Source organism: Cordyceps fumosorosea, assembly GCF_001636725.1.
Source record: "Cordyceps fumosorosea ARSEF 2679 chromosome Unknown scaffold_8, whole genome shotgun sequence".
Taxonomy (NCBI): domain Eukaryota; kingdom Fungi; phylum Ascomycota; class Sordariomycetes; order Hypocreales; family Cordycipitaceae; genus Cordyceps; species Cordyceps fumosorosea.
The window spans coordinates 41,779-64,795 of NW_017387308.1; the positions used below are offsets into that span (position 1 = coordinate 41,779).

The 23,017-nt window shown below is 58.2% G+C and overlaps 5 protein-coding genes across 5 annotated transcripts; 1 reads left to right on the top strand and 4 right to left on the bottom strand.

Annotated features, from left to right (window-relative positions):
• Nucleotides 1-3,549: 3,549 nt before the first annotated feature.
• On the bottom strand, nt 3,550-6,735 carry ISF_03875 (calcium-transporting ATPase 3; the record flags this gene model as incomplete). The annotated part of the gene is made up of 3 exons (XM_018847481.1): nt 3,550-4,314; nt 4,371-6,264; nt 6,320-6,735. The coding sequence occupies 3 exons, from the start codon at nt 6,733-6,735 to the stop codon at nt 3,550-3,552; spliced, it is 3,075 nt and encodes a 1,024-aa protein (XP_018705061.1).
• Nucleotides 6,736-8,584: 1,849 nt separating this feature from the next.
• ISF_03876 (ABC drug exporter AtrF) lies at nt 8,585-13,213 on the bottom strand (the record flags this gene model as incomplete). Its single annotated transcript, XM_018847482.1, has 1 exon — nt 8,585-13,213. The coding sequence occupies one exon, from the start codon at nt 13,211-13,213 to the stop codon at nt 8,585-8,587; it is 4,629 nt and encodes a 1,542-aa protein (XP_018705062.1).
• Nucleotides 13,214-14,182: 969 nt separating this feature from the next.
• ISF_03877 (ATPase domain, prokaryote) lies at nt 14,183-16,399 on the bottom strand (the record flags this gene model as incomplete). The annotated part of the gene is made up of 4 exons (XM_018847483.1): nt 14,183-14,376; nt 14,535-14,934; nt 15,034-16,160; nt 16,276-16,399. The coding sequence occupies 4 exons, from the start codon at nt 16,397-16,399 to the stop codon at nt 14,183-14,185; spliced, it is 1,845 nt and encodes a 614-aa protein (XP_018705063.1).
• Nucleotides 16,400-17,262: 863 nt separating this feature from the next.
• On the bottom strand, nt 17,263-17,523 carry ISF_03878 (hypothetical protein; the record flags this gene model as incomplete). Its single annotated transcript, XM_018847484.1, has 1 exon — nt 17,263-17,523. One exon carries the CDS (start codon nt 17,521-17,523, stop codon nt 17,263-17,265), a length of 261 nt encoding a protein of 86 aa, XP_018705064.1.
• A 1,007-nt stretch (nt 17,524-18,530) lies between these two features.
• On the top strand, nt 18,531-22,635 carry ISF_03879 (hypothetical protein; the record flags this gene model as incomplete). Its single annotated transcript, XM_018847485.1, has 6 exons — nt 18,531-19,058; nt 19,130-19,909; nt 19,967-21,062; nt 21,165-22,051; nt 22,334-22,384; nt 22,543-22,635. 6 exons carry the CDS (start codon nt 18,531-18,533, stop codon nt 22,633-22,635), a joined length of 3,435 nt encoding a protein of 1,144 aa, XP_018705065.1.
• Between the last annotated feature and the right edge of the window lie 382 nt (nt 22,636-23,017).

Here is a 23,017-nt window from a genome sequence, read left to right on the forward strand (position 1 = left end):
TAAGAGGGTTGGTGTTTTTGTAAAAAAACGGGTTGGTTTGTGAGAGTGTGTTTGTAAGATGTTGTACTGTTGAGTTGCTTGTTGGAGAGAAGAGAAGAAGGGACACAGATGATGGCGGGAAAGCAGCGTCTTTTATAGACCAGGAGATGCCAAAGATCGACCCCTCCTTCTGCCTCAACCTGCCCAGCTGCACTACGCCAATGACAACTGCGAAAAAAATCAGGCAAGGCACAGGTGATGCGCGCCGGCCGCACGCCCGCCCACCACGTACATGAACATTGGACCTAAAACGCAGAAGAACGTTGCCTCCACCCTCATGCCGCATGCACGAAGTACCAGCGGGGTAGGAGCCTCACACCATTGGACCGGACAGCTTGTTCTCTTTTTTCGTTGCACCGGCGGCGGCCGCGGCGGGTAAAAAGCCACGACGCCAACTCTACTTCGGGTAACGGAGGAGCTTCCTTCGTCAGCTCCTCTCCAGGGCCTCAAGGATGATCCCAGCCGGCCCATACGGAATACGGCCCAGCCTCATTAGCAGCCAACGCCACCGACGACCCGGCTTTTCCTGGAGATGAGAGGAGAAGAGGAGGGGGCCCTCCGAGTCCAACGTCACGAACACGTACTAGCAGAAAGGCAAGACATTGGGAAGAGCAAGACCCATCCGGAGTAAAGGCCGAAGAGGAGGGGCGCAGGGTCGTCAAGGATCCTCTCCGGTCTCTCAGGTTGGGCTTCGAGGAGGATCCATCAGCCGTGTAACAATAGATGCGTGGCCGCGGAAATCCCAAGGCCGAGAGACCTTCGTTGTTCCGTGTCCCCCAAGGCCAAGCGGGGAATTCGGCAGCATCTGATAGCCACTGAGTGGCCAAGCAACGAAATGGAGGGCCCTTTGTTTGGATAATCAGGATAAATCCAACAGCAGATGAGCAAAAGCGCCTTTGATCAGCTCCACAAATAGCCAATATGGATCTGCTACTGGAGGGGGGGGAGCTAGAGGGCTGGCTGGCTGGGTTCCCTCCTGCGTGAGCTGCATCGCCATGACAGAGTACTGCATGTATGTATGTATGCACGCCTTTGGGACAACGTGGGACGGCAGGGGGGGAAGATGCAGAATTCGGCAAACCAGGGTAATCGATGCCTACTAGGCATCAGCCCATGTGGGATAAGCTGCTGGGGTGGCTTGACGACGGGCGACGACGGGATACTGGATTTGGAGAGTAATAGAGCGAGCCAGCGAACGACGACGACGACAACGACGACGACGACGGACGGCTAACTAGGCAGCAAGTGAAAGCGGAGAAAAGGTGGACAAGGTAAGTGCATGCGGCACTATCCAGGGTGAAAGCAACAATAGAGGAAAACAGCGGGTGGCGCCGTAGCCAACGATAGCCCAAGTTCCCATGACTTGATGACAACGCCCAAACTCCCAGGCCAATAGGAGACGAGACGATATCAGGCAAGTGTAAGAAAGGGTGTGGGTAGTGGCGTGAAGGATACACCTTCCTAACCCAGGCGAAGAAAAAAAGAAAAAGAAATAGAACAAGTCAGAGACAAAGACAAACAACACTAGAGCAAGTAGGCCAAGCTTTTTTTTTTTTTTTTTTTGGGCGTCCTTATTCGTCTGTGCTGTTTTTGCGCAATAGACGTGCCATCGGGGGAGACGGTGGAGCTGATATGGGAGGGAAGCGTGACTTTGTGCCATGCATGACAAGCCAAGGCAAGGCGTGCGTGTGTGAAAGAGAGTGATGAGCGAGTGAGGTGTGAGTTGGCGGCACCAGCGGTTGCATCCAATAACGAATAAGCCCGCAACACTAGCAAGCGGGTATGGCCGCAGCTGCCCGCGTTGCGTTGCTTGTGTGGTGGATCGTCAAAGGACGAAGCATGGTGGTGGTGGTGGTGGTGGTGGTTGGTGGTTGGTGGCAAGGTCATGCGTTGGCAGACGGGAAGAGAAAGAACGCACGCCCGAGGCTCGGGTCAGTGGGAAGAAGCGGGAAGAGACGGGAAGACGCAGGAGGGGGGACGCGATGGGATGGAATGGTGATGCCCAACAAAGCACAGACGAGGACGGCTCACTCACACCATGTTCCCTGGTGAAGACGACGCAAAGACCAACCCCGTCCCCTCTATGCGACGGAAGAGCATGGGTGATGTTGACAGCGGACCCTCTGAACGGAAATGAAGAACCTCGAGAGTAATCCAGAGAACAGGTTTCAGCCTGACAGTGCCGCCCCGTGGCTGGGCTGGATCCTCCTCTTCAGCTTCCAGGGCAAGTCGGGGGGCCAAAAGAAGGAAAGGGCCGTGGAAAACGCGCGTAATGAAAAAAAAAAAGAAACACGATGATAGGAGGCGAAAGGCGAAGGAAGAAACTCAACTCGAAAAAAAAAGGGCTCCTGGACGCGGCGTGTCTGTGTTTTCAGGGAGGAGGCCGGTCCCCCCGACGGCGACGTCCTGCGAGTCTTGTCGTTCATTTTGGCGTGGGTGGAAAGGGAGCCATGGAGGAGGAGTAGACGTCGTAGTCGTAGAGCAGAGTGGTCGTCGAGAATGAAGCCGTAAGATCGAAAGCCTCGTGAGCGAGGTCGGCGTTCTTCTTCAACCTCATCGTCATCGAGCAACCCCGTGTTAGGCCGTAACCGTCCAAAGCCTGTCCAGCAGCCAGTCTCAAATCAACAAGTCGAGTGAAGAGAGAGAGAGAGAGAGAGAGAGAGAGAGAGATGGCCTGCGAGTGTCGAAGAGGGACACAAAAAGAAATACCTCTGAGAACCCGAGAGAGAAGCCCAGAGGAGGACGGGCAGCCGCATCACGACCTTCTTATACATCTACGGGCCGCGAGATTCTCCCCCCCCCCATGGATCTTTGGGGGGCTTTTGTTGTCTCTTTGCCACCCCGGGGCTTTCCTCCTTTTTTTTTTCTTTTTTAATTTTTAATTCGTGATCTCTCTAGCACGGGGGTGTGCAGCACCGTTGCAGCACCAAGAGAGAAAAAAAAAACAAGGCGCGCGAGCTATCAAGGTTTCTGGCCATCAAGGTGCGCAAAGGTCAGAAAACACCACACAGAAACCTGGGGTGTGGTTTGCTGTCATGACTGCAAAATGGGGGGGGGGTCGGCAAGGGGGGGAGGGGTGTGTGTGTGTGTGTGTGTGTTGTCCCTGATGCAGAGGAGATCGGAAAGGAGAAGAGAGGAATCTAGCATCTCGCTCCGAATCTCCCGTGCTCATCGATCTCCTCTCCGCAAGGGGCCGAGGTGGGAATGCAACATCGTCACGGCGCACACCGCATCAGACCAAGACGGCCTCATGCAAGATTTCTGCCCTCTTTCGTCTACGGAGAGGGAAGCAAGCTTACCCACGACGAGGACGGGGCCGGAACGGGACTGGACCATCAACCACGAGAAAATCACGCGTCAACAACTGCTCGACAGGAAAACACTTTGCCATTACGCGAAGATACTAAACTAAGTATACTGCGAAACCAATACTAATATTTAACATCCAGAAAACCTGTCCTTCACATCGCAGCACAACATCCACTCGCCATCCCGGCCCCGAATATCCCCTCACACCTCTGCGGGCGACAGGGCGGCCGGTCGCACGTCGACGCCGAGACCGAACCGCCGCTTGACCGCCTTCCAGCCCTCGATAAGAGCTATATAGACCGCCACGCACCCGAGAACCACAACCCATTCCCAAGTAAGACCTTGGTGCTTGAATACGTGCGTATTGACAAACGGGATGTATATGACGGGGAAGGTGACGAGAAACCCTGCAACAACCGACCAGAACAAGAAGCGATTATGGTACACCGTCTTGAAGACCGCAAAGGGCCCCGTGAAGCGGTCATCCATGGCAAAGAGACTGCGGCGAAAGTGCTTCACCTCCCAGGCGGTAACGAGTAACAGAAAGCTCAGAGTTGCAAAGGTCGATGCGCGAGCGCGAAACACCAGTTCGCACCCATTGGCGCCTTCTTTGTTGCAACCGATCGGGAGCTCTTGATAACCATGACCAGTGAAGCCATAGGCCACCAGCATAAATGCTGTCAGACACAGGCTTCCCATGAAAGTGCCATACATGAGTTGGTCGCGAACAAGATCCAGTGTGAAGACACCCGTCCGAAGACTGCGAGGGGGGCGGTTCAGGATATCCCGCTGTGCTTCTTCGAGGCCAAGACCAAGCGCAAGTGGTGACGAGGTGATCAGATTGGCCCAAAGAATTTCGAGCGGAGACAAGGGGAAAACTGCCTGACCATCGCTATCCTTGAAGGCGAGACCAATCAACAAAAGAACAACTTGGGCGAGATTCGAGGTGAGCAGGTGCAGAAGGAACTGCGGCAGATTAGCGAACCGAACCGATCGAACCTTGAGAATTGCTGGACACATACCTTTTGGATATTGTCGGCCAGGCGTCGGCCTTCTTGAATACCAGTGACAATGGAGGCAAAGTTATCATCAGTCAAGACCATGTCCGCTGCCTCCTTGGCAACATCACTGCCTCGGTCACCCATGGCGATGCCAACATCAGCTTGCTTAAGAGCTGGGGAGTCGTTGACACCGTCACCGGTCATGATGCAAAAAGCCTTTCGTCGGTGAAGGGCTTGGATAACTCTGACCTTGGTCAGGGGGCTGCAACGAGCAATGACAAGGGGGATGGCTTCTAGTGCATCGACCTCGTCGTCCGTTAGGTTGGCAAACTCAGAAGCTGCCATGACGGTATTCGGCGACAAGGGGACATGGCTAGACAAAATACCGACTTCGTAGGCGATAGCTGTGGCTGTCTTGATATGATCGCCCGTGACCATGTGCACAGAGATACCAGCTTGACGACATTGGAGAACAGCCCCGGCCGTCTCATGCCGAGGAGGGTCGTAAAGACCGGCCAACCCGAGGAAACGCAAGCCAGACTCACACTTTGCTCGATCATGTGCTTCATCACGAGAGTTTTCGACGACTTTGTCGGCGATGCAGAGCACTCTGAGACCCTCACTGGCGAGTGACTCAGCATTGGCGTGGATAATCGATTTGAACTCTTCGGTTTCATTGAGGATGGGAAGCATAACCTCCACGGCTCCTTTGGTGTGAACATGATGAGCCGAGTCAAGGCCCGTACCGTAGACAACACTCATTAGTTTGACCGAGGAGTCGAAAGGGTGTTCGGCAATCAACTGATCAGCGCTGTTTCGAACCTGACCGTACCGCATAGCGTAGACTTTGAGAGCAATCTCCGTCGGCTCACCTACAGCGCGCCATTCGGCCGGTTCGAAAGCAGTCGTGACACTACTAGTGTCCGTCTCGGGTTCCTTTTTGCCATCCGTGACTGTGGAGTTGTTGCAGAGATTGATCGTGTTGAGGAAAGCGCTGAAGCAGCTACCGGCGAGGGAGCCCGACCAAGAAACGCTGCCGCTGCTAGGGTCGTAGGGGTCTGACGTGGCTTGCGTAACTCCAGTGAGCCCATCGCGTAGCCAGACCTTACGGGTAATCATGCGACCCTGGGTGAGAGTTCCAGTCTTGTCGGAGCAGATATTGGTGACCCCGCCCACGGCTTCGAGCGAAGGCATCTGCCGCACAATTACATGGCCCTTGACCATGGCCTTGGTTGCAACAGCCATGGTAACAGTAAGAACTGCGAGAAGGGATTCGGGGATAACAGCAACACCAACACAGATGCCGTAGAGTAGAACGTCATCATTGATGCGCCACAAGCTGACCGAAAAGACGATGACGGCAAGGAGAATGGCTAGGCCAAAGAGGAGTAGGGCGAACTTGCTAAGAGTAACTTGCAATGGAGTTCCCTCAAGGCCGAGAATGTTACGAATGCTTTGACGGACATTGTAAAGTACCTTCTTCGCGGGGGACATGCCTGCAGTGCTCTTTTTCTTTTGGCGCAAGAGTTCCGCAATTTGTCCGACTTCGGTCTCCATGCCGGTAGAAACGACAATACCAGTGGCCCGTCCGCGAGTGACAGAACTACCAGAGAAGACGAGGTTGATTCGGTCACCGACGGGCATGTCAGAATCTTCTAAGATGGCGTCTGGCCTTTTGCTGATGGCGACGGATTCGCCGGTCAGATGGGCTTCATCCGTGGAGAGATTTATGCCTTGGACGAGACGCAGATCTGCAGGGACGACGTCGCCAGTGACAAGCGAAACCAAGTCTCCTTTGACTAGGGTTTCTGCCTTGACCGTGTCGCTATGGCCGTCACGAATGACTTTGCACTTTGGGGTAGACAGGGCATACAGTGACTGAATAGTCTGCTCAGCTCGATAATCCTGAACAAGACTGGTACTTCAAATTAGCGAGACAGATGGAGAGATGCGGCTTCGGCTCGACATACCCGACGACAATGTTCAGCACAATGACTGCGACGACGACGCCGCCCTCGATGTAGTCATCGATAACAAAGGACAAGACGGCGACGGCAATTAAGACTACAGTCAAGGCATTGGCGACCTGCTGCAGGAAGATTTCCCAGAGGGAAAGTCCCTTGGCACCTTTAATGGCATTGGAGCCGTCCCGCGCAAGGCGGTCGGCTGCCTCTTCGGAAGTCAAGCCATCGTAGAGGTCGGTGTCGAGATAATCAGCAACTTGCTGCGCTGATAGGGTGTGCGGGCACGTTGGTTTCTCTATAACTACTATGTCCGGGGGCTTCGGTATAGGAGGCTGGTCGTCCTGGCTGGGAGGGGGCTCCGAGTTGGCGGCGTTGTTGGCGTTTGTTGCACCATTCGTAATAACAGCGGCGGTTTCTCCCATCGAATGGCGGTAGTTTTTATGCTAACAAGCAGTAAAACTCTCAATTGAGGCGACGGCGGTTGTTTTTATAGTTTTTTTTTTGTGGTTGATTTTTGGCGTGCTTGACAAGCGAAGCGGCACAGGGGAAAGACGCAGTAGGAGAACGGATCTGGCGGTTCAAGGCGAGAACTGTTGCTACTCCCGGAGACTTTCGACGATGCAGAACAAGGAAATGATACGCAAGAGGCAGAAGCCTGATGGGCAATGGTGAGAAAGGAAAAAGACAAGCGAGACGATATGTGCGGGGAGACGGGTTCCTTTTGAAGTACTGGGGATGCCTCTGAAGTACCTACGGGACGTTTGGGGGTACCGGAGTACATGATGGTGTGATGGTGCTACACTTAGTAGGCAGGTTGACACAAAATAGGCACAAGTGACTTGGCAACGGGGTGACGAGGGCCTGAAAGTCGCCAAGATAGTCCACGGACGCTGTTGGTGGCGGTGGGGGGGATTCAGTGGAGGCTCAGAGTGGGATTCAGGCATCCTTTGGTGCCCCAGCCGCCTAAAGTGCGGGGGACGATGCTGGACATTGTCCAAGACTTAACAAAGGATACATGCGTGCCAACAGCTCAGAGGTAGACACCGGTCTTTCTAGTTGCCAGCCGGCAGCGTGTTACCCGACAGCTGGCTGGCAGAGCAAATGAATCATCAACTCGCCTCTGCAAACACAGCCCTCTTCACTTCGCCTGCACCATCGCCATCGCCATCACACAATATTTCCGTGCAACCCCCGCTACCCAGCATAATATTGGCCCAAAGAAGGATCGTCGAGATTAAGTTAGCTACTGGGGCTTCCCTGCCACTTGCCGCTCCCCCGCTGTCAGCGACCCAGCAATGTGGATGTAGCACCACTGCGCCCTAACGCAACAACTTTGCAGATTGCAGCCTAGCAGAACACCACTTGGGATAACACTGTTAACACGTGGTGCGCGGTCCTGGGCTGCGTGGTCACGCTGTCAATTGATGGGATTCGCGGGGCTTTGGGGTACGTTTGACAGCGTCTAGCAATCATAGTGCCGTTGAGTCCTAGAGACCGAACAGTGTCGATTCCTCCACATTCGAGTCTCTTCGTACGACTTGTCAGTATCCTGGCAAAAGGCACTCGGACGAGATTCGTACGACCGAGGAGCCAAGACCGAGACATCTTGGCTGGGCTCTCGCTAAGCTATGGAGCTCCAGGACCGAACTTCGGAAGTCACTCAATTACGCACCAAAAATGTCTTATCATAGCGAGCAGACGCGTTTTAACGGATAAGATCAGTGCCAAGTGCATACAGTCCACACGGCACGTATTGCACTGCCTCGTTCAACGAGCTGCAATTGCTAATTAAGCTCCAGCCAAGAAACTAGCCACCGCGGACAAGTAAATGCTTGACAAAGCAAGCTTTCCCCTTGGACGCCACATGTATACACATATCCAATAGCATGCGCCACTTCATTCCCATCGTATCCGCGAGCCCCTCCACCAAGGCACGAGGAGCCAGGTCACGACACCCAAGTCCAGCCACGCTCCACTGACGACGGCCACCTACCTCTTTGGTTTGGGGTAATAAGGTAAGAATGACGAGATGATGAGAGTCGCCGTGCGGCGCATTAATGAACTGATGTATCTATCGACATGGGGTAGGAACTGGCGTGTATCCCATCGCGTTGACATCAAGCGCCAATTGACAAACGGCATGTATTATCAATGTATATCTAACATCTACACCATTTTTGTTGGATGTAATACCAAGCGGAGGCAGCTTTTTCTTAACTGTCTCAATCCATTAACGCCATTCCCTCTATGATATGCAACAGCCGAATTTCTCTAAAACCATTTGAACAAGTAGCCGAAACCAAACGACCAGCGACGAACGCGGACCGTGTAGATGAAGAAGTAGACAAGGGCCCAGTTGCTAATGCAAAATGCAAGGAAGATGCCAAAATCGCGCCACTTTTGGCTGGGCTCAATGTGAAGAGACGCCAGGTACTGGGTACCGTCGGCGTATGGGCAATAGCCACACATATCGGTGGCATTGGGGTCGATCAAGTAGCCTCGCCCAGCCTGGGTGACGAAGTCGCTCGCAAACTCCGCACAAGTCTTGCCGGAGGGCGGCTTGAAGTAGGCAGCCTCGTGGTCGGCGCAGCGGACCGGCTGGCTAGCGAGCGTGCTCGAGAGGACGCCGCCGACAAAGTACGTGGACGGGTTGACATAGTACATCCAGTAGCGCCAGAAGACGACGAGCTGCTGGTACGGGACGAAGACGCCGTTGAAGATGGAGAACATGACGAGGAAGAAGGGAAGGACGTTGCTGATGACGGTAAAGGACGGGGCGAACGCGCAGATCCACTGGGCCCAGCTGGTCTGGAAGAGGAAGAAGAGCAGCGTCATGAGGAAGACGAAGCCGGCGGTGGCGCTGTCGGTGGGCAGCCCGGTGGCGTAGTACCAGAGCACCCAGTAGAGCACCGCCGAGACGACGGCGCTGGGGATCTCGGAGATGATGGAGGCGGAGCAGAAGGCGACCCAGCCGTAGATGCGCGACGGGTACTCACGGGCCTCCCAGAGGGCGCGGTCCATGAAAAACTTGGGCAGCACGGCGTTCATGGTGGCGGGCAGGAAGAGCAATACGAGGAAGGACGTGAACATGCGGCTCTGCATGTCCTCGACGGTGTCGCCGAGCTGCCAAAAGGTGAAGCCGTTGAAGATGCCGATGAGCACGGCGACGAAGAACTTGCCGTACACGTACGAGGGCTGACGCCACTGCTTGACGAACATGCGCCTGGTCAACAGGGCGGTTTGTTCGTACACCGACGCGGCAAACTCGTCTCCCTTTGCGGCGGCGGCGGATCCTTCTTGCCGCTCCCTAGTCGCGACATCGCTGCGATCCTGCTTGATGCGCGCAATCTCCTCCGTGAGCCGCCTGTTCTCATCCGAACGCAGCCACTGCTCGTTCCAGAACGCGCGACCGGCGGGCTTGGCGCCTTGCTCGATGAGGAACTCGGCGACGTTCTTGCCGGCCGGACAGTGCGCGCCGCGCGCCGCGAAATAATCAACGACGGCCGCGCCGTTCTCGCCGACCGGCCCAAAGTAGAAGACGTTGCCGCCCGGGTTCAGCGCGAGGATCTGGTCAAACTGCTCGATGAGCTCGGACGAGGGCTGGTGGATGGTGCAGACGATGGCCTGGCCGGCCGCGCACAGCTTGCGCAGGAAGCGGATGATGGAGAAGGCCGACTGCGAGTCGAGGCCGGACGTGGGCTCGTCGAGGAAGAGCAGCAGGGACGGCTTGGCGGCGAGCTCGACGCCGATGGTCAGGCGCTTCTTCTGCTCGACGCCGAGGGAGAAGACGATGGCGTCCTCGATGGGCTGCATCTCGAGCAGGTCAATGATCTTGTCGACGTAGGCGAGCTTGTCGGCGCGCGGCGTGTCGCGCGACTGGCGCAGCAGCGCGGAGAACTCGAGCGCCTCGCGGACCGTGGTGGACTCCTCGTGCAGGTCCATCTGCTCAACGAAGCCGGTGCCGCGCTGGAAGTCGGCCGGCAGCGCGGAACCGTCGACGAGCATGCGGCCCTCGACGACGCCGAGCGTCTGCCGCTGCGACAGCGTGTTGAGCAGCGTCGTTTTACCGGCGCCCGAGGCGCCCATGAGCGCCACCATGACGCCGGGCTTGGCGTACCCCTGCACGCTGTTGAGAAGCTTCTTGGGCCCGTCGGCGCTCGGGACGGTGTAGCTGACGTCCTCCCACGTGAAGATCTTCTCGCTGCGCTGGAACTCCTGCAGGATCTCGTCGGGTGTGGTGATTTGGCGCCGCAGCGTGTCGTCGCCGGTCGCCGCCTCCTTGCTGCCGGACTCTTCGTCGCCTCCCTTGGCCTTCTTCGCGGCGGCCGCGGAACCGGCCTTGGATTTCTTGAAGATGAGAATGCCCATGCCGGAGGTGGCGAAGGAGATGGTCTCAGTGGCCAGGACGGTGACGAGGATGTACAGGACGGAAAAGGCAATCAGGACGGCCCAGTTACGCCAGAGGTTGGAGCGGTGGTAGTCGTAGTTGGCGGCGAGGTAGTCGGCGCCGTTGACCGTGGTGGCGCCGGCGGCGGAGCCGGGGACGGCGCAGCCCTGGTTCTCGGGCCTGATGCCGGGCCCCTGTGGGACGAGCTGGCTCGGGGCGCACTGCATGTTGCGGCTCGACAGCTCGTTCGAGATGACGCCCTCGAAGGCGTACGACACCGGGTTGATCCAGTAGAACCAGCCGAACCAGATCTTCTCGCTCAGCAGCGTGGGCTTGCTGATGGCGTAGCCGGTGAAGATGAGGAGCAGGTTGAAGGTGATGCCGGAGAAGCGGACGGCGTCGTCGATGGACGGGCTGATGGCCGCGAACATGCGATAGAGCGCGGTGATGCAGATAGTGGTGGTGTAAATGTACAGCAGGTAGATGAAGAACTTGCCGGCGTCGAGGTCTAGGTTGCACATGAAGTACAGGATGACGCCGAAGACGGCAACCTCGAGCAGCAGCAGCGGGAAATCGGCGAGGATGCGGGCAAAGGTGACAGCCGAGGGCCGGTAGAAGGCGTACTCGCGGTGGCGGCGGATGACGTCGCGGCCGGCGATGGCGCGGATCAGCTCCGACAGCTGCAGCCAGCCGAGGAAGAGGATGGAGAAGAAGGCGGCGCCGCCGCGCAGGAAGAGCCCCGCGGTGTCGTCGGGGATGTCGTAGAAGAGCGAGCCGACGATGAGCCCCATGCTGATGATGATGGCGAACTTGGTGTACAGCGTCTGCTTGTCGCCCCAGAGCAGCCAGAACTCGCGCCGCGTGCAGGCGAGCACCTGCCGCACGAAGCTGACCGTGTAGCTGGAGCGCGCGGCGACGGTGCGCGACTTGGCGGCGCGCACCGACTGCTGGAAGGTCTCGGCGTCGGCGTGGCCGGTCGCGGCCAGGTGCGCCTCGTAATCGGCGACGTCGGCGAGCACGGTGCGGTGCGCGTCGCTGGCGCGGAAGGCGGCCTCGAGCTCGGCGGGTGTCTTGGGGCAGCTCTTGTCGAAGCCGTCGCGGAAGCGCCGCGCGTTGACGTCGCACACCGAGGTGAGGAAGTCGGCGGTGGTCTGCCGCGGCGGCGCGTAGAAGCCGAGGCCCTCAAAGTACGCGCGCGCCTCGCCCGCGGGGCCCTGGTACAGCACGCGGCCGTCGTCGATGACGAGCACCTTGTCGAAGAGCGCGTAGATGCCCTCACCGGCCTGGTACAGCGTCGTCAGGGTGGTGCGCCCCGAGACGTCCGTCATGACGCGCAGCGAGCGCGCGTAGTCGAGCGCCGTCGAGGCGTCCAGCCCGCGCGTCGAGTTGTCCCAGCACGCGACCGTCGATTTGGTCGCCAGCGCCTCCGCGATGGACACGCGCTTGCGCTCGCCGCCGGACACGCCCCGCGTGTACTCGTCGCCGACGTTGGTGTTCTTGGTGTGCGGTATGGCGAACATCTTGAGGAACGCGTCCACCACGAGCCCGACGGAGCCGCGGTCGGCTTTCTTCGTCTTGGTGCGCAGGGAGAAGTCGAGCGTCTGCCCGACGGTGAGCGAGGGCAGGTGGCGGTCGCCCTCGGGGTTGTAGACGACCTCGCCGCGGAAGCGCTTGTCCATCTCGGCGGCGGAGATGCCGCCGTAGCGCACGTCGCCATCGACGGCCACGAACGTCTCGCGGTTGTTGGCGATGGCTTTCAAAAAAGTGCTGCAGCCGGCGCCGGGCCGGCCGAGCACGAGCATCATCTCGCCGGGGCGCACGACGCCTGTGAAGTCGCGGATGAGCTCGCGTACCTCCGGGCCGTCGCCGCGGCCAAAGCGCAGCGCGGGAATCAGCTTGGTGAGGTGGCCATAGAGGTCCGGGCCAAAGGTGCCGAGGATGGCCTGCGGGAGGGTGCGCACGGTGGCGGTGCTGACGGCGACGCCCTTGACGGTCAGGTTCTTGAAGACGACGCCGACCTTCTTGGTCGCCTCGCCGCTCTCCGGGTGGCGCTTCTCGAGGTGGCCTTGGCGCATGAACTCTTCCAGGCGGAAGTCGTCGTCATTGTTGTGCTGGGTCTCCTGGCTGTCGGCCTCGACGTCGGGCTCGCGCCGGGACTTGCGCAGCGATGAGAAGAGTCCGCCGGCGGTGGTGGTGTGGCTCTTGGCCTTGGAGGCGGCAGAGGCGTGGCTGGCCCGGCGGCTCAGCTCCTTCTGTAACTCAGAGTAGCCCTGACGGGCGGATTCCTGGCGGACAGGCCCGCTGGCGTCGGCGTCGCCCCAGTAGCCGTCGACAGAGGCATCGCTGGAGGAAATGTCGGCGGAGGTGGATGGTGCGATGACGGCGGTAGTAGCTTCGGTGCGGGTAGCGGAGGCAGTCGTGGTGTTGTTGGTGGTGGTGGTGGTGGTGGTGGTGGTGGTGGTGGCTCCGACGGCAGCCGTGGTCGGCACCGTCTGCTGCTCTTCAGCAGCCATTGCGGAGTGGGCGCTGTGCTTGTTCAGCAACGGTCGGGTATAGCAACTTGTCGCCTGCAGGACATGCATGGACAGGCCCGTACCTAGATAAGTAGCTTCGTGTCTCACTAGACTGAGTGGTGGGACAGCATCAACTTTTATATACGGGACGCGGGAGCTGACATGTTGTGTATGTGTGTAACAAGCTGAGATCCGTTTCAACAATTTTTTCCCTCCCTCTCGCCTCTCTCTCCTTCGGATATCCATCCATTCCCCCGTTTGTCATGACGCACCGCCCTTTTCTTGGCCCACCGTCTTTGGTGGTTCCAAGCGAGACGAGGGCCAATCACTGCAGCCGCGTGCGACCAGCCTGGAGATATGTATTTCTAATCTCCGGGGTGTGCGAGTTCAAAAATAAATGGTTTAATCGGAGGCTAACCGTGTTGTTATTTAACTAATTAGTTAATTTACCCTCCTTTCCTTGATGCGGTTTGTTTTGGAATTTTGCTGGCCGAAATTCTGTGGAGAAATGCACGGCCGGCGAACGAACAAGATCAGGCTGCTTACTAAATAAAAAATGAGACGCGGCTGTCATCGCCGCGGAGAACTTTTTGGTTCCGCCGTGGTGTTATTAATAATTGAGCGCTGCTATCTCTCTCACTCGTTACGAGGCCTTTGAGCACGTTTCTGATGCCACAGCTCTTTTTCAGCAGCCTTGGCACCTGGCTCACCCGTTTTGGTGAGGCTGCGCCCTGTTCAACGTGAACCCCAAAGCCAAGCCTGACTCTGCACCACGGCCCCAACTGATGTTGAATGATTCATTGTGGAGATTTCCCTGCAGGCTAGCGCAGGTTGGGCCCTGCCAAACCGGGGATAAGAATAGGGATAGGTTAGTCATCGCCGAAGGAGGGTAGGTGATAAGAGCGGCGAAACAAGGAACATGGTGGCCTAACGATTTTTGGCACGGACAAAGAGAATCAATTAGGGGATTCATCTCTGACGGCAGCTGATCTCATCTGGATAGTAGTCATTGGCCGAGATTCGGTGATCGGTCTTAACAACGTGCGTGAATTTCACCATCTGCCGATAGCAGCATGAAACAAACGCTGTCTCCAGACGGGTTGGTGGATGGATGCACTCGGGACTCGCAGCCGAGCCAGCGGGCAATTGTGGCCCTCGGAAACCTGCTCATCCTTGTAGCCAAGTTGTCTCAGATGTCAAAGGAATATGTGCGCAGTTGATTGTATTTTTTGTTAATTTCTCAAAATCAGAATAGAATGACCCCCTTTTTTTTTTACACAAAAGGTATACATGGCAGATAGTAGATTGATACAAAACACACCAATGCCCCCCCCCCCCCTGATGCCCTTGCGGCCCGCCTCAATCTCATAGTGGCCCCCGAGCACCAGGTCCTTGGCCACCAGCTCGCGCGTGCGGCCCAGGCTCTCAATGTCGGCGATGCGCTGGATCGTGCGCTCCAGGTGCTCGTCGAAGCCCGGCTCGCCGCAAATCTCGCGGAACGCGCGGTGCATCGGCACGCTGCTCGCGCGCACGTCCGCCCGGCTCGTGATGCTGAACAGGTTCAGGCTGTCCAGCTTGCGGATGAAGTCGCACCGCGTCATGAGCTCCTGCGCGACGTGGAACGGGAACGAGGGCAGCAGGTGGCCGATGACGGCGTCGTAGGTCAGGTCCATGTCCTTTTCCTTGGCCACCAGCGCCTGCGCGAGGACCATGGCGGCGGCCTATCGAGTTCAAAGTCAGTTTTGAACGCCAAAAAAAAAAGAAAAAAAGAAAAAGAGAGAGGGAGAAATTCAAATCAAGCACGCGTTGGTTGTACTGACCGCCCATTTCTGCTGGTCCATCACGTCGTCGTCCATCTCCATGCCCAGGATCCAGCACTGGTTCAGGAACCAGCGCTTTTCAATCTCCTTGATGTTCTCGCACGTCGCCAGCATGTCCCTGCTCTTGGCCACCTTGTTGAGGAAGTTGAGCCGCCCGCCGACGCGGTCGTACACCTCGTCCAGGCGCGCCTCGTCCAGCGCCTCGCCCCAGTACCGCTGCCTGTACCTCTTGAGCGCGCTCACCGCCTGTCCCTTGGGCAGGTCCGTGATCGGGAGCACCTCCATGCGGGTGGCCAGCTGCTTCAGGCGCTCGTACACCCAGTAGTCGTCCGAGTTGAAGATGATGGTCACCAGGTTGGTCGCGGCCCACTGCTCCGCGCGCTGCTGCAGCAGCTCGATCAGGTCGCGGCCATCATCGTCATCGCGCAGCAGGTGCATCTGGTTCACGATCAGGATCAGCGGCCGGCGGCGCGCGCGGAACAGCCGCATCGCCACCTTCTCCAGCTTGTTGAGCGCGCGCTCAATGTCCAGCAGCGCCGTCGACTCGCGCGGCCCGCGCTCGCTAAAGTACCCCCCGATGTAGTCCTCGTGGAACTCGTAGTTGAGCGCCTTGCCGAGCCGCAGCCGCACCACCTCGAGGTCCGCGTGCGCCTCGAACATGGACACGCCGTCGCCGTCAATCTTGCGCATCGCCTCGAGCAGCATGCTGCTCTTGCCGGTGCCCTTGTCGCCGATCATGAGGTAGTAGTGGCCGACCTCGCGGCCGTCGACGATGGCGTCGACGAGGGACTGCTCGTCGCGGTGGATCCAGCGCTCATCCTCGGCGGCGCGCGGCGAGGGCAGGTCCTTGCCGACGGTGGCGAGGTCCAGCACCGGGTCGCCGGGCTCAAAGGCCCGCACCATCTTGTTGATGACGAGCATCTTGTAGCTCCGGTGGTAGATGTAGCCCGCGGCCGCGAAGCCGAGCCCCAGCACGAGGATCGAGGCGAACGTGGTCGCCGCCGACTCGGCCATCTTGGACGCGACGGAGGGTTCCGGCTGCGCCGCCTTGGCATGGCCGGCATTGCTGCTGCTGCTGCTTCTGCTGGTGCCGGCCGCTGATGATGGAGCGATCTCGGCGTTGGTGTCTGTCGTGGTTGCATCAGCGTGGTGCCTTGGGCGCGTGTGGGCAAGGGCGCGGGTGTTTTTGTGATTGGGTGGATGGAATTAATTGAATGCACTAGGTGTAATGCATTAACATACCGTTTCTTCTCGGACTTTGCGTTGAGAAGGCGCTGCGATCTATGGGTAGCCGAACCGGAGGCCTCGCGGGGCCTCTAGCCAGGAGACGCGTTGCAGCTCCAGCCGCGCGCCTGGGGAGGGACATGACGGCGACGTAGGCCAACGCACTGGTCAATAACGGAAGAGAGCGCAACGCGATGTAACGCTTGAGCCGTAATGCAATTTAAGCAGAATTCAGTAAAATAAATGCATGGCAAGAAGAGTACGCTACAGCCACCGTCGGTTAAATGATGTCAAAGACAACGAACAACGTGGAGACGAGTTGCTGGTCTGTGCGAGGCGCCCGAGAATTGGTGGCACGATGTTTCCCTTGTTAGAATTAAAGTTATTAAGTAGGAAGTAGAATATGCCAAGCAGTTACCTGAGGCTAACAGGTACCGGGCCCTACACTACTCTTACCTACACATTTGGAGCAAAGTTACCTATGTACATAGGTACCTACAGAGCTACTGTAGACATGAATATTAACAGGCCTAGGGTAGCAATCAACTACAGGTGTGTTCAGCAGACACAGAACAACGCGGCCAGATATCGCCAGCCACAGTGCACACAAAGGGGGTGCTTTTCAAGAAGAGGAAAAATAAAAACAAACAATAAAGAAAGCATTTAGCGTTACCAGAGCTAATCTTGAGATGACATAAACCCAATCTTTCGCTCGCTGCATCCATCCACCACAATCCACACTGATGGAAGCTGGCCGGCCAACTTTGCACTGTATTATTAGTAAATCATCAAAATATGTTCGCAGCAAGTACCTCACATACCTAACACTGGTTTCGGCAGTTGGGAAACAATTTGTCAACGGGCAACGAGCAGCTTGCCATTTTGTCCATTGTTTCACGCCGTTCTGATCCAACTTGCACTTATAGATGATGCCGTCTGGGCTAGGAGCGCTGCCCTGATTGCCGCATTGTGCCGAGCAATAATCTTGCAGCAATTTCATGTCCTCTAGCAATCGCACTCGGGACCGTACGGGGCCGCCACAGTGCAGCATTTTGGTCCACCGCAGTCTTCTCTGAGCTCCCAGAAGAATTTGCCGTCCTCCTTCTCCAGGCAATCCCAGATGGAACCGTCTGGACCGGGAGCATCGTTCTGATTGCCACAGGCGGCTTCCCATTGACGTTTTTCGCACGAAACTCGCCCATCCTTGGCCGCAACACCAAAGACGGCCAGTGAGGCCACAATAGCAAGGGTCTTGGCCAAATACATGGTCGTTGTTTGTTGGGATCGAACTGAGTCGTTGATGGGTGGTTGTTGAGGGGTAAAGAGAGTTGATAATGATTTACAAGGAAAGAAGGAAATAACGGGAAAGCCTCCAGTTTAAATACTTATCTTGGCTCTTAAAATACACAGACGACATTCTTTATCACTTTGCTTGTACAGCAAAGGAGCCGTCTGAGGAGTTGCCTCCCCCCCCTTTGTGCGATGAAGCACCTGGTGACTACCGTCCCAGCGTGTAAGAAATAACGACAGCGACACGCGCTTTATCTTGGCATCAAAGAGCAAACCGACATCAGTCAGCACATTTCATCTTGCTTGCCGTATTTTCTCTTGTGCTAAAACGCCGCGGGTGGCGATACGCCGGGCCGTCGGTGCGTGCCGCCTGCCATCTCGCGGTGAGACCTCGCCCAGACAAAGCACCCACTTCCTGTGCCCAAGTCAAACAAAGCGCCAGGAGGCTTTTGCAGTTTGCTGTGGGACTGGCTTTTTTTATTGCGTAGTGAGAGCCGTCGTGGAGCTTCTCCGAACCTTAAGAGAGATTAAGTTTGCGTGTCTGTGACAAAGCATGGCAACATCTCAAGAGCTACCCTGAAGGCAATCGGACTTGATCATGTGCCGTTTGGACTTTAATATTGTACTTTCCGTTCAAAACATACAGTGTTCATTAATACGTATTTTTTTGTTGATTTTGTACTGTAGACAAGCCTTACACTTTAGTCCTACCCTTCTCTCACAACTCACTGTGCATCAGTTACTGTTCACCTTGGCCTCACCCATCCCACACCCGCTCGGCGCGGACACTGCCCTTTATGCTCTCCTATAGGCGTGATCTGACATGCCCATCCTTGCTTGTTGCTATGGATCTTGTTGAAAGTTCTCATCTTCAAGCAGAACGCTAGAATGCGGCCCTTCCACCAGCTGCCCGAGCTTTGATTCACCGTGCCTTACATACAATCGACCTCTTTGCCTTCCCTATATAATCCATGCAATCAACCATGATTCCTTGTGCCCTCGAAACCGAGCAGCGCTGGCTGCAGAAAGACGTCGGCCGGCTGCGCGAGCTCCTCCGGCTCGACAACCTCGCCTGCGCCAAACACCACTGTGAGTTCACCAAGGCTCTCCAGAGCCGGCTCCGAGCCTTCGACCACGACGACAGCCTCATCACCCGTTCAGAATCGACTTCGACGCAAGACTATGACCACTGCTCCGCCTACCAGCCGTGGACGGAAAGTACCCGACTCTACATCATCAATCCCCGCAGGGCGCTCCTCGCCGCGACCCGCGACATCTTCAAGGAGGCGCCGCCTCGCGACGGCGTCGACCATGATCTCGCCATGCACGGCATCACGTCCCTGGACCGGCTCGAGAAGCACCGTGTCGTCCTCGTCGACGCCGTCAAAGACGCAATGGCACCGGCCGGTCACGCTGCAGATGCAGCATCATCGCTGCCCGCGCTCCTCCGGGAGCTGGACAGCGCGGCCACGCTCCATCACGGCCTTTTTCACATGGGCTTTCGCGCCACTGTACGCAACCACACCAGTTTCCGGAGCCAATTATTTTCTCAATCATGTTTCTGACATCTTCTCTTTCATAGGTTTTAATACATGCCCTGGACCCGAGGCGCCCACGCCCCATGGAACACATAATGGCCACGCTCAACGCCCTCTTCCCCCCCGCCATCGCCGCCGAAGTCGCGACCTCCTCACCACTTCCTCCGTACTCGGACGGTCTTCGTGAAAACATCCGCTTCTCCGTCTACGAGCACCTTATGCGCGGCGAGGCAGACGACGCGGCTGCCTGGCGCGCCCTGCAGACCCGCCTCTTCACCTGGTGCGGCATGCCCGGCTACGCCGACGCCCGCGACGCGCTGCTCCGGTACGCCGAGGAGTTCAAGAAGACGGAGCTGCTCTGCCTCTCCACCCTGCACGCCCTCGAGCGGCGCTGCGGCGTCCCGTCGTCGTCGTCGTCGCTGCCGTCCCCGGTCGAGAGTCTGTCGTTCCTGACGAGCTGCTCCGCCTCCTCCCGATCCAGCGCCGCAGCCACAGCCGCTGTATCCCCAAACCCTTCCTCCGTCTTCCTCAGCGACCGACCAGACACCAGCTCTTTGATTCTCCGGGACTCTCTGGCCTCTTCAGGCCAGGCGATGTCACTGTCGTCCTCGACGGCGGTGGCACATCGCGCCGCCCCGCTGCTCCGTGGCATGCCCGGGCGCGAAGTCTCGGTCGCCAAGACGGACGGCGCCGCTTTCGCCGGCGACGTCGACGCCCCGCCCGTCCTCGCGTACCCGGACGACCTATCGCGGCGCGAGTTTGACCGGCACCCGCTCGCGCCGCACCTGGGCATCTCCCCGCGCGAGCAGATGCAGCTCGGCCTCGTCATCCCGCGACAGCTCTCGAGTCGCGACTTCTAGTACAGCTTCGACTCGGAGGAGGGGGAAGAGGAGGAGGAAGACTGTGAAGGTGGCGGATATTCTGTAGCTGGGACGCCGAGGCCGCCGGCTAGAGAAAAGAGCAAGAGGCGTAGGTTCGGCCGCAAGGGATCGGACCCCCAGGCGCCGGCGCCGCCTCCGGTGCCACCGCTGCCGCCGATCCCCGAGGCGCTCCGGCCGAACCTGACGGCGGGAAACTTTGGACGAATCGTGCGTCGGATGAGGTCAAAGTCCAGCCTTGCCGCCTCCGACCGAGACTCGACCACCAGGACGACCTCCGTGGCGTCCATCTCCAGCGCCGGGGAGCCAGCAGCCAAAACGCCGCGCAAGCTCAAGATGCCCTTTATCAGACGGAGCGCAAGAGCGGCGACCATCTCCAGCCCTGAGCTCCAGCCTGCCAGCCACGACTATGCGTCGCCGTTCGACAGCGACTGGGCCGCCTTTGCTACGTCCCAGGGTCCGACGCCTGCTAGCAGCGCTCGGCAGAGCGTGGCGAGTCCCGGCGCGGCGACGATGGCCACCGCCGCCGAAGAGCAGGAGGCTGTGCAATGGAGGCTCGCACCGGCGCGCATGTCTCCCATGGAGTTTGCGCGATCCCGACTCATCCGCGCGGCACTGCAAAGACGCGGCAACAACGTCTCGTCGTCGTCGGGACTGACCAAGCGTTGGTTTTGGACGCCGCGCTGGGAAGCATTCCTCGTGCTGCCCAGCAGGCACCTCCCGTCTCTAGACGCGAGTCCCGACCGGCCCAGAGAGATGTCGGTCTTGAAGCTAACACCGGGTCCGGAGCAGAATGCGGTGCTTGAGCACGAGATCCCGCAGGGAGAGCCGGATCGGAGGAGCTTCCTGTCCTGCCCGCGGCTGTCCCTGAACCTCGGCGGCATCGCACTGCAGTTCCCCTCCATGCTGAACCTGGTGGCCCTCGACGGCATCCATCCGTTCAGGTCACTTTCCGGCCCGGCGAAATCGGCCTCGCCCCCTGGCGCAACCGACAAAAGTCGGGTGGCGAGACGATCCGGCGTATACGCGCAACAGACAGAGGTAGCGTCCGGACTCGACACCCTTCACCTTGGCTCACCGAACCAAAAAGCAAAACAAGGTACGTAATATACAAACCGGTGCGCAAGCACCTGAAATAGATTACATCTAGTTACTATCCACTCTGTCTTGCTGCGTGTGAGGCTAACGACAGCCTCATTAGACTATCACTTTTCCTCCCCTGCCGTCCACTACAATGATCGGCGCCGGCTCCAGGATGGCACCGAAAATCCCTCCCAAGACACCGCCAGCTCATCGATAGCTCACCCTTATCGACCCGCAACCTCGCAAGCGAGCTCCTCCCCATCTGCCGGGTCCTCCTGGGACTTGGGCCGCCGCCGATGGTGCAACACTACCAACAGCGGCGATGGTGATGGCCGGGGCGTGGCCGACAACAACGCCGCCGCCGCTCCGCGAAACTTCGGCCCCGCCGCAACCTCGCATCCTGGCATCTCGGCAGTCGCTGTGAGACGACGCCTGCGCCAGCACCTCGCTTACGACTTTGGCAGCGTGACCCCCGTCGCGGCGCGCAGGGTCGGCACGCTCGTCGCCGGCCGCTCCGTGGCGAGCCTGCACGCGGAGTCCGAGGACTTTGCGCTTCCCGACGCCGCCGAGGAGGAGCGCGTGCTGCGGCCGCCGCCGCTGCAGGTCCCGCGGCGCAGGCCCGGCGGCGGCGGACTGCGGGAGCGCGACACCACGAGGCGCAACCTGTTCCGCGGCGACGGCGAGGATGACTGGCGCGGACTGCTGCGGCATCTCGGCGACGGGGTGGCGGACGGCTCGCCGCCCCCGCCCCCGCTACCGGCCCCCTGGGCGCCGTTGCGTCTCGACGACCAGCCGACGACGCCGTCGAGGCACCGGAGGAGCTCCATGCTAAGCCACCTGTCCATGACCCCGACGGCGCTGCGACTGGTAGGCTCGCCGTGCGGGCAAGATGACGAGGAGGAGGAAGGGGGTGTTCACTCGGGCTTCAGCGCTCGACAGCGAAAGGTCGCGTCTACATATCAGCCGTTGCCGGACTCGCCCACGCTGCCGGTCGTAGGGCCGCAGGTACGGATGAGACGGGCTTTGCGGCGCTCATCGCACGGTTCGCCACAGGCAAGAGGGTGACATATGTGGGACGGTTCGTGGGAAAGGATAGCTCGTGAGGCTGGGGTCTGCTTCGGCATCATCAAGGTTTCGAGGGGTAGGAGAAGAGCATCGTGGGAGCTCGCAAGGGCGTTGAAGCTGGTATTTCAGCGAGGCACTTTTCTATGCTGTATCAGGTCTCTTTTGCAGGACTATGTATAACGCCGAGGTCTTCAAGTATCAATTCCATATTACATTTTGTAGAAGAAGGACTACGGCATGCTTACATGCGTCGCCTGGCCACCAGCAATGAATGTAAGTACGCAACGGCAATACCACCAGGCTTGACTCTCGTGTCTCATAGACGAATACTGTGCCTCAGTTCTCGATGCATACTAATGCTTGTACGTGGCCTGGGCGTGTTTGTTGGCCTGTTTGGGACAAACAACTTACTGTGAACGGTAAGTTCAAAGAAAACCGCCTGCATGAGAGAGTCGGTAGCAAGTGCCAACAAGTCACGCCGCTTCTTGCACGACGTCGAAGTCCGCGCAGCCGAGGGCGGTTAGGTCGTCGGTCCTTGGTTATGGCACGGGGCTATGATATAAGCGAGCAAATCAGCTTGACAACAATTGTAATGCTAATACAAACGTTACCCCTCCCCCCTCCCCCATAATTTAATAAATCTCGTTCAGGACTTCTCTCCACCTTAACCCGGATAAGAAAGTGTATCCGGTCAAACCACATGGCACAAGGGCCAGTAAAGCCTTGATTGCGATGCGGCGTCGTCGGGAACGCCGTAGAACGAGACGGGGCTGCGGCGAGTCGAGCCACGCCGATTATCAATCTACGCTCTCGTATTGCTTGGATTCCGCGGGATTCCCCACAGTCCACATCCTGCATCTCAAGGCATGGCCCGTCTTGGCCGGAAGAACGCTCCGAAAGAGAATG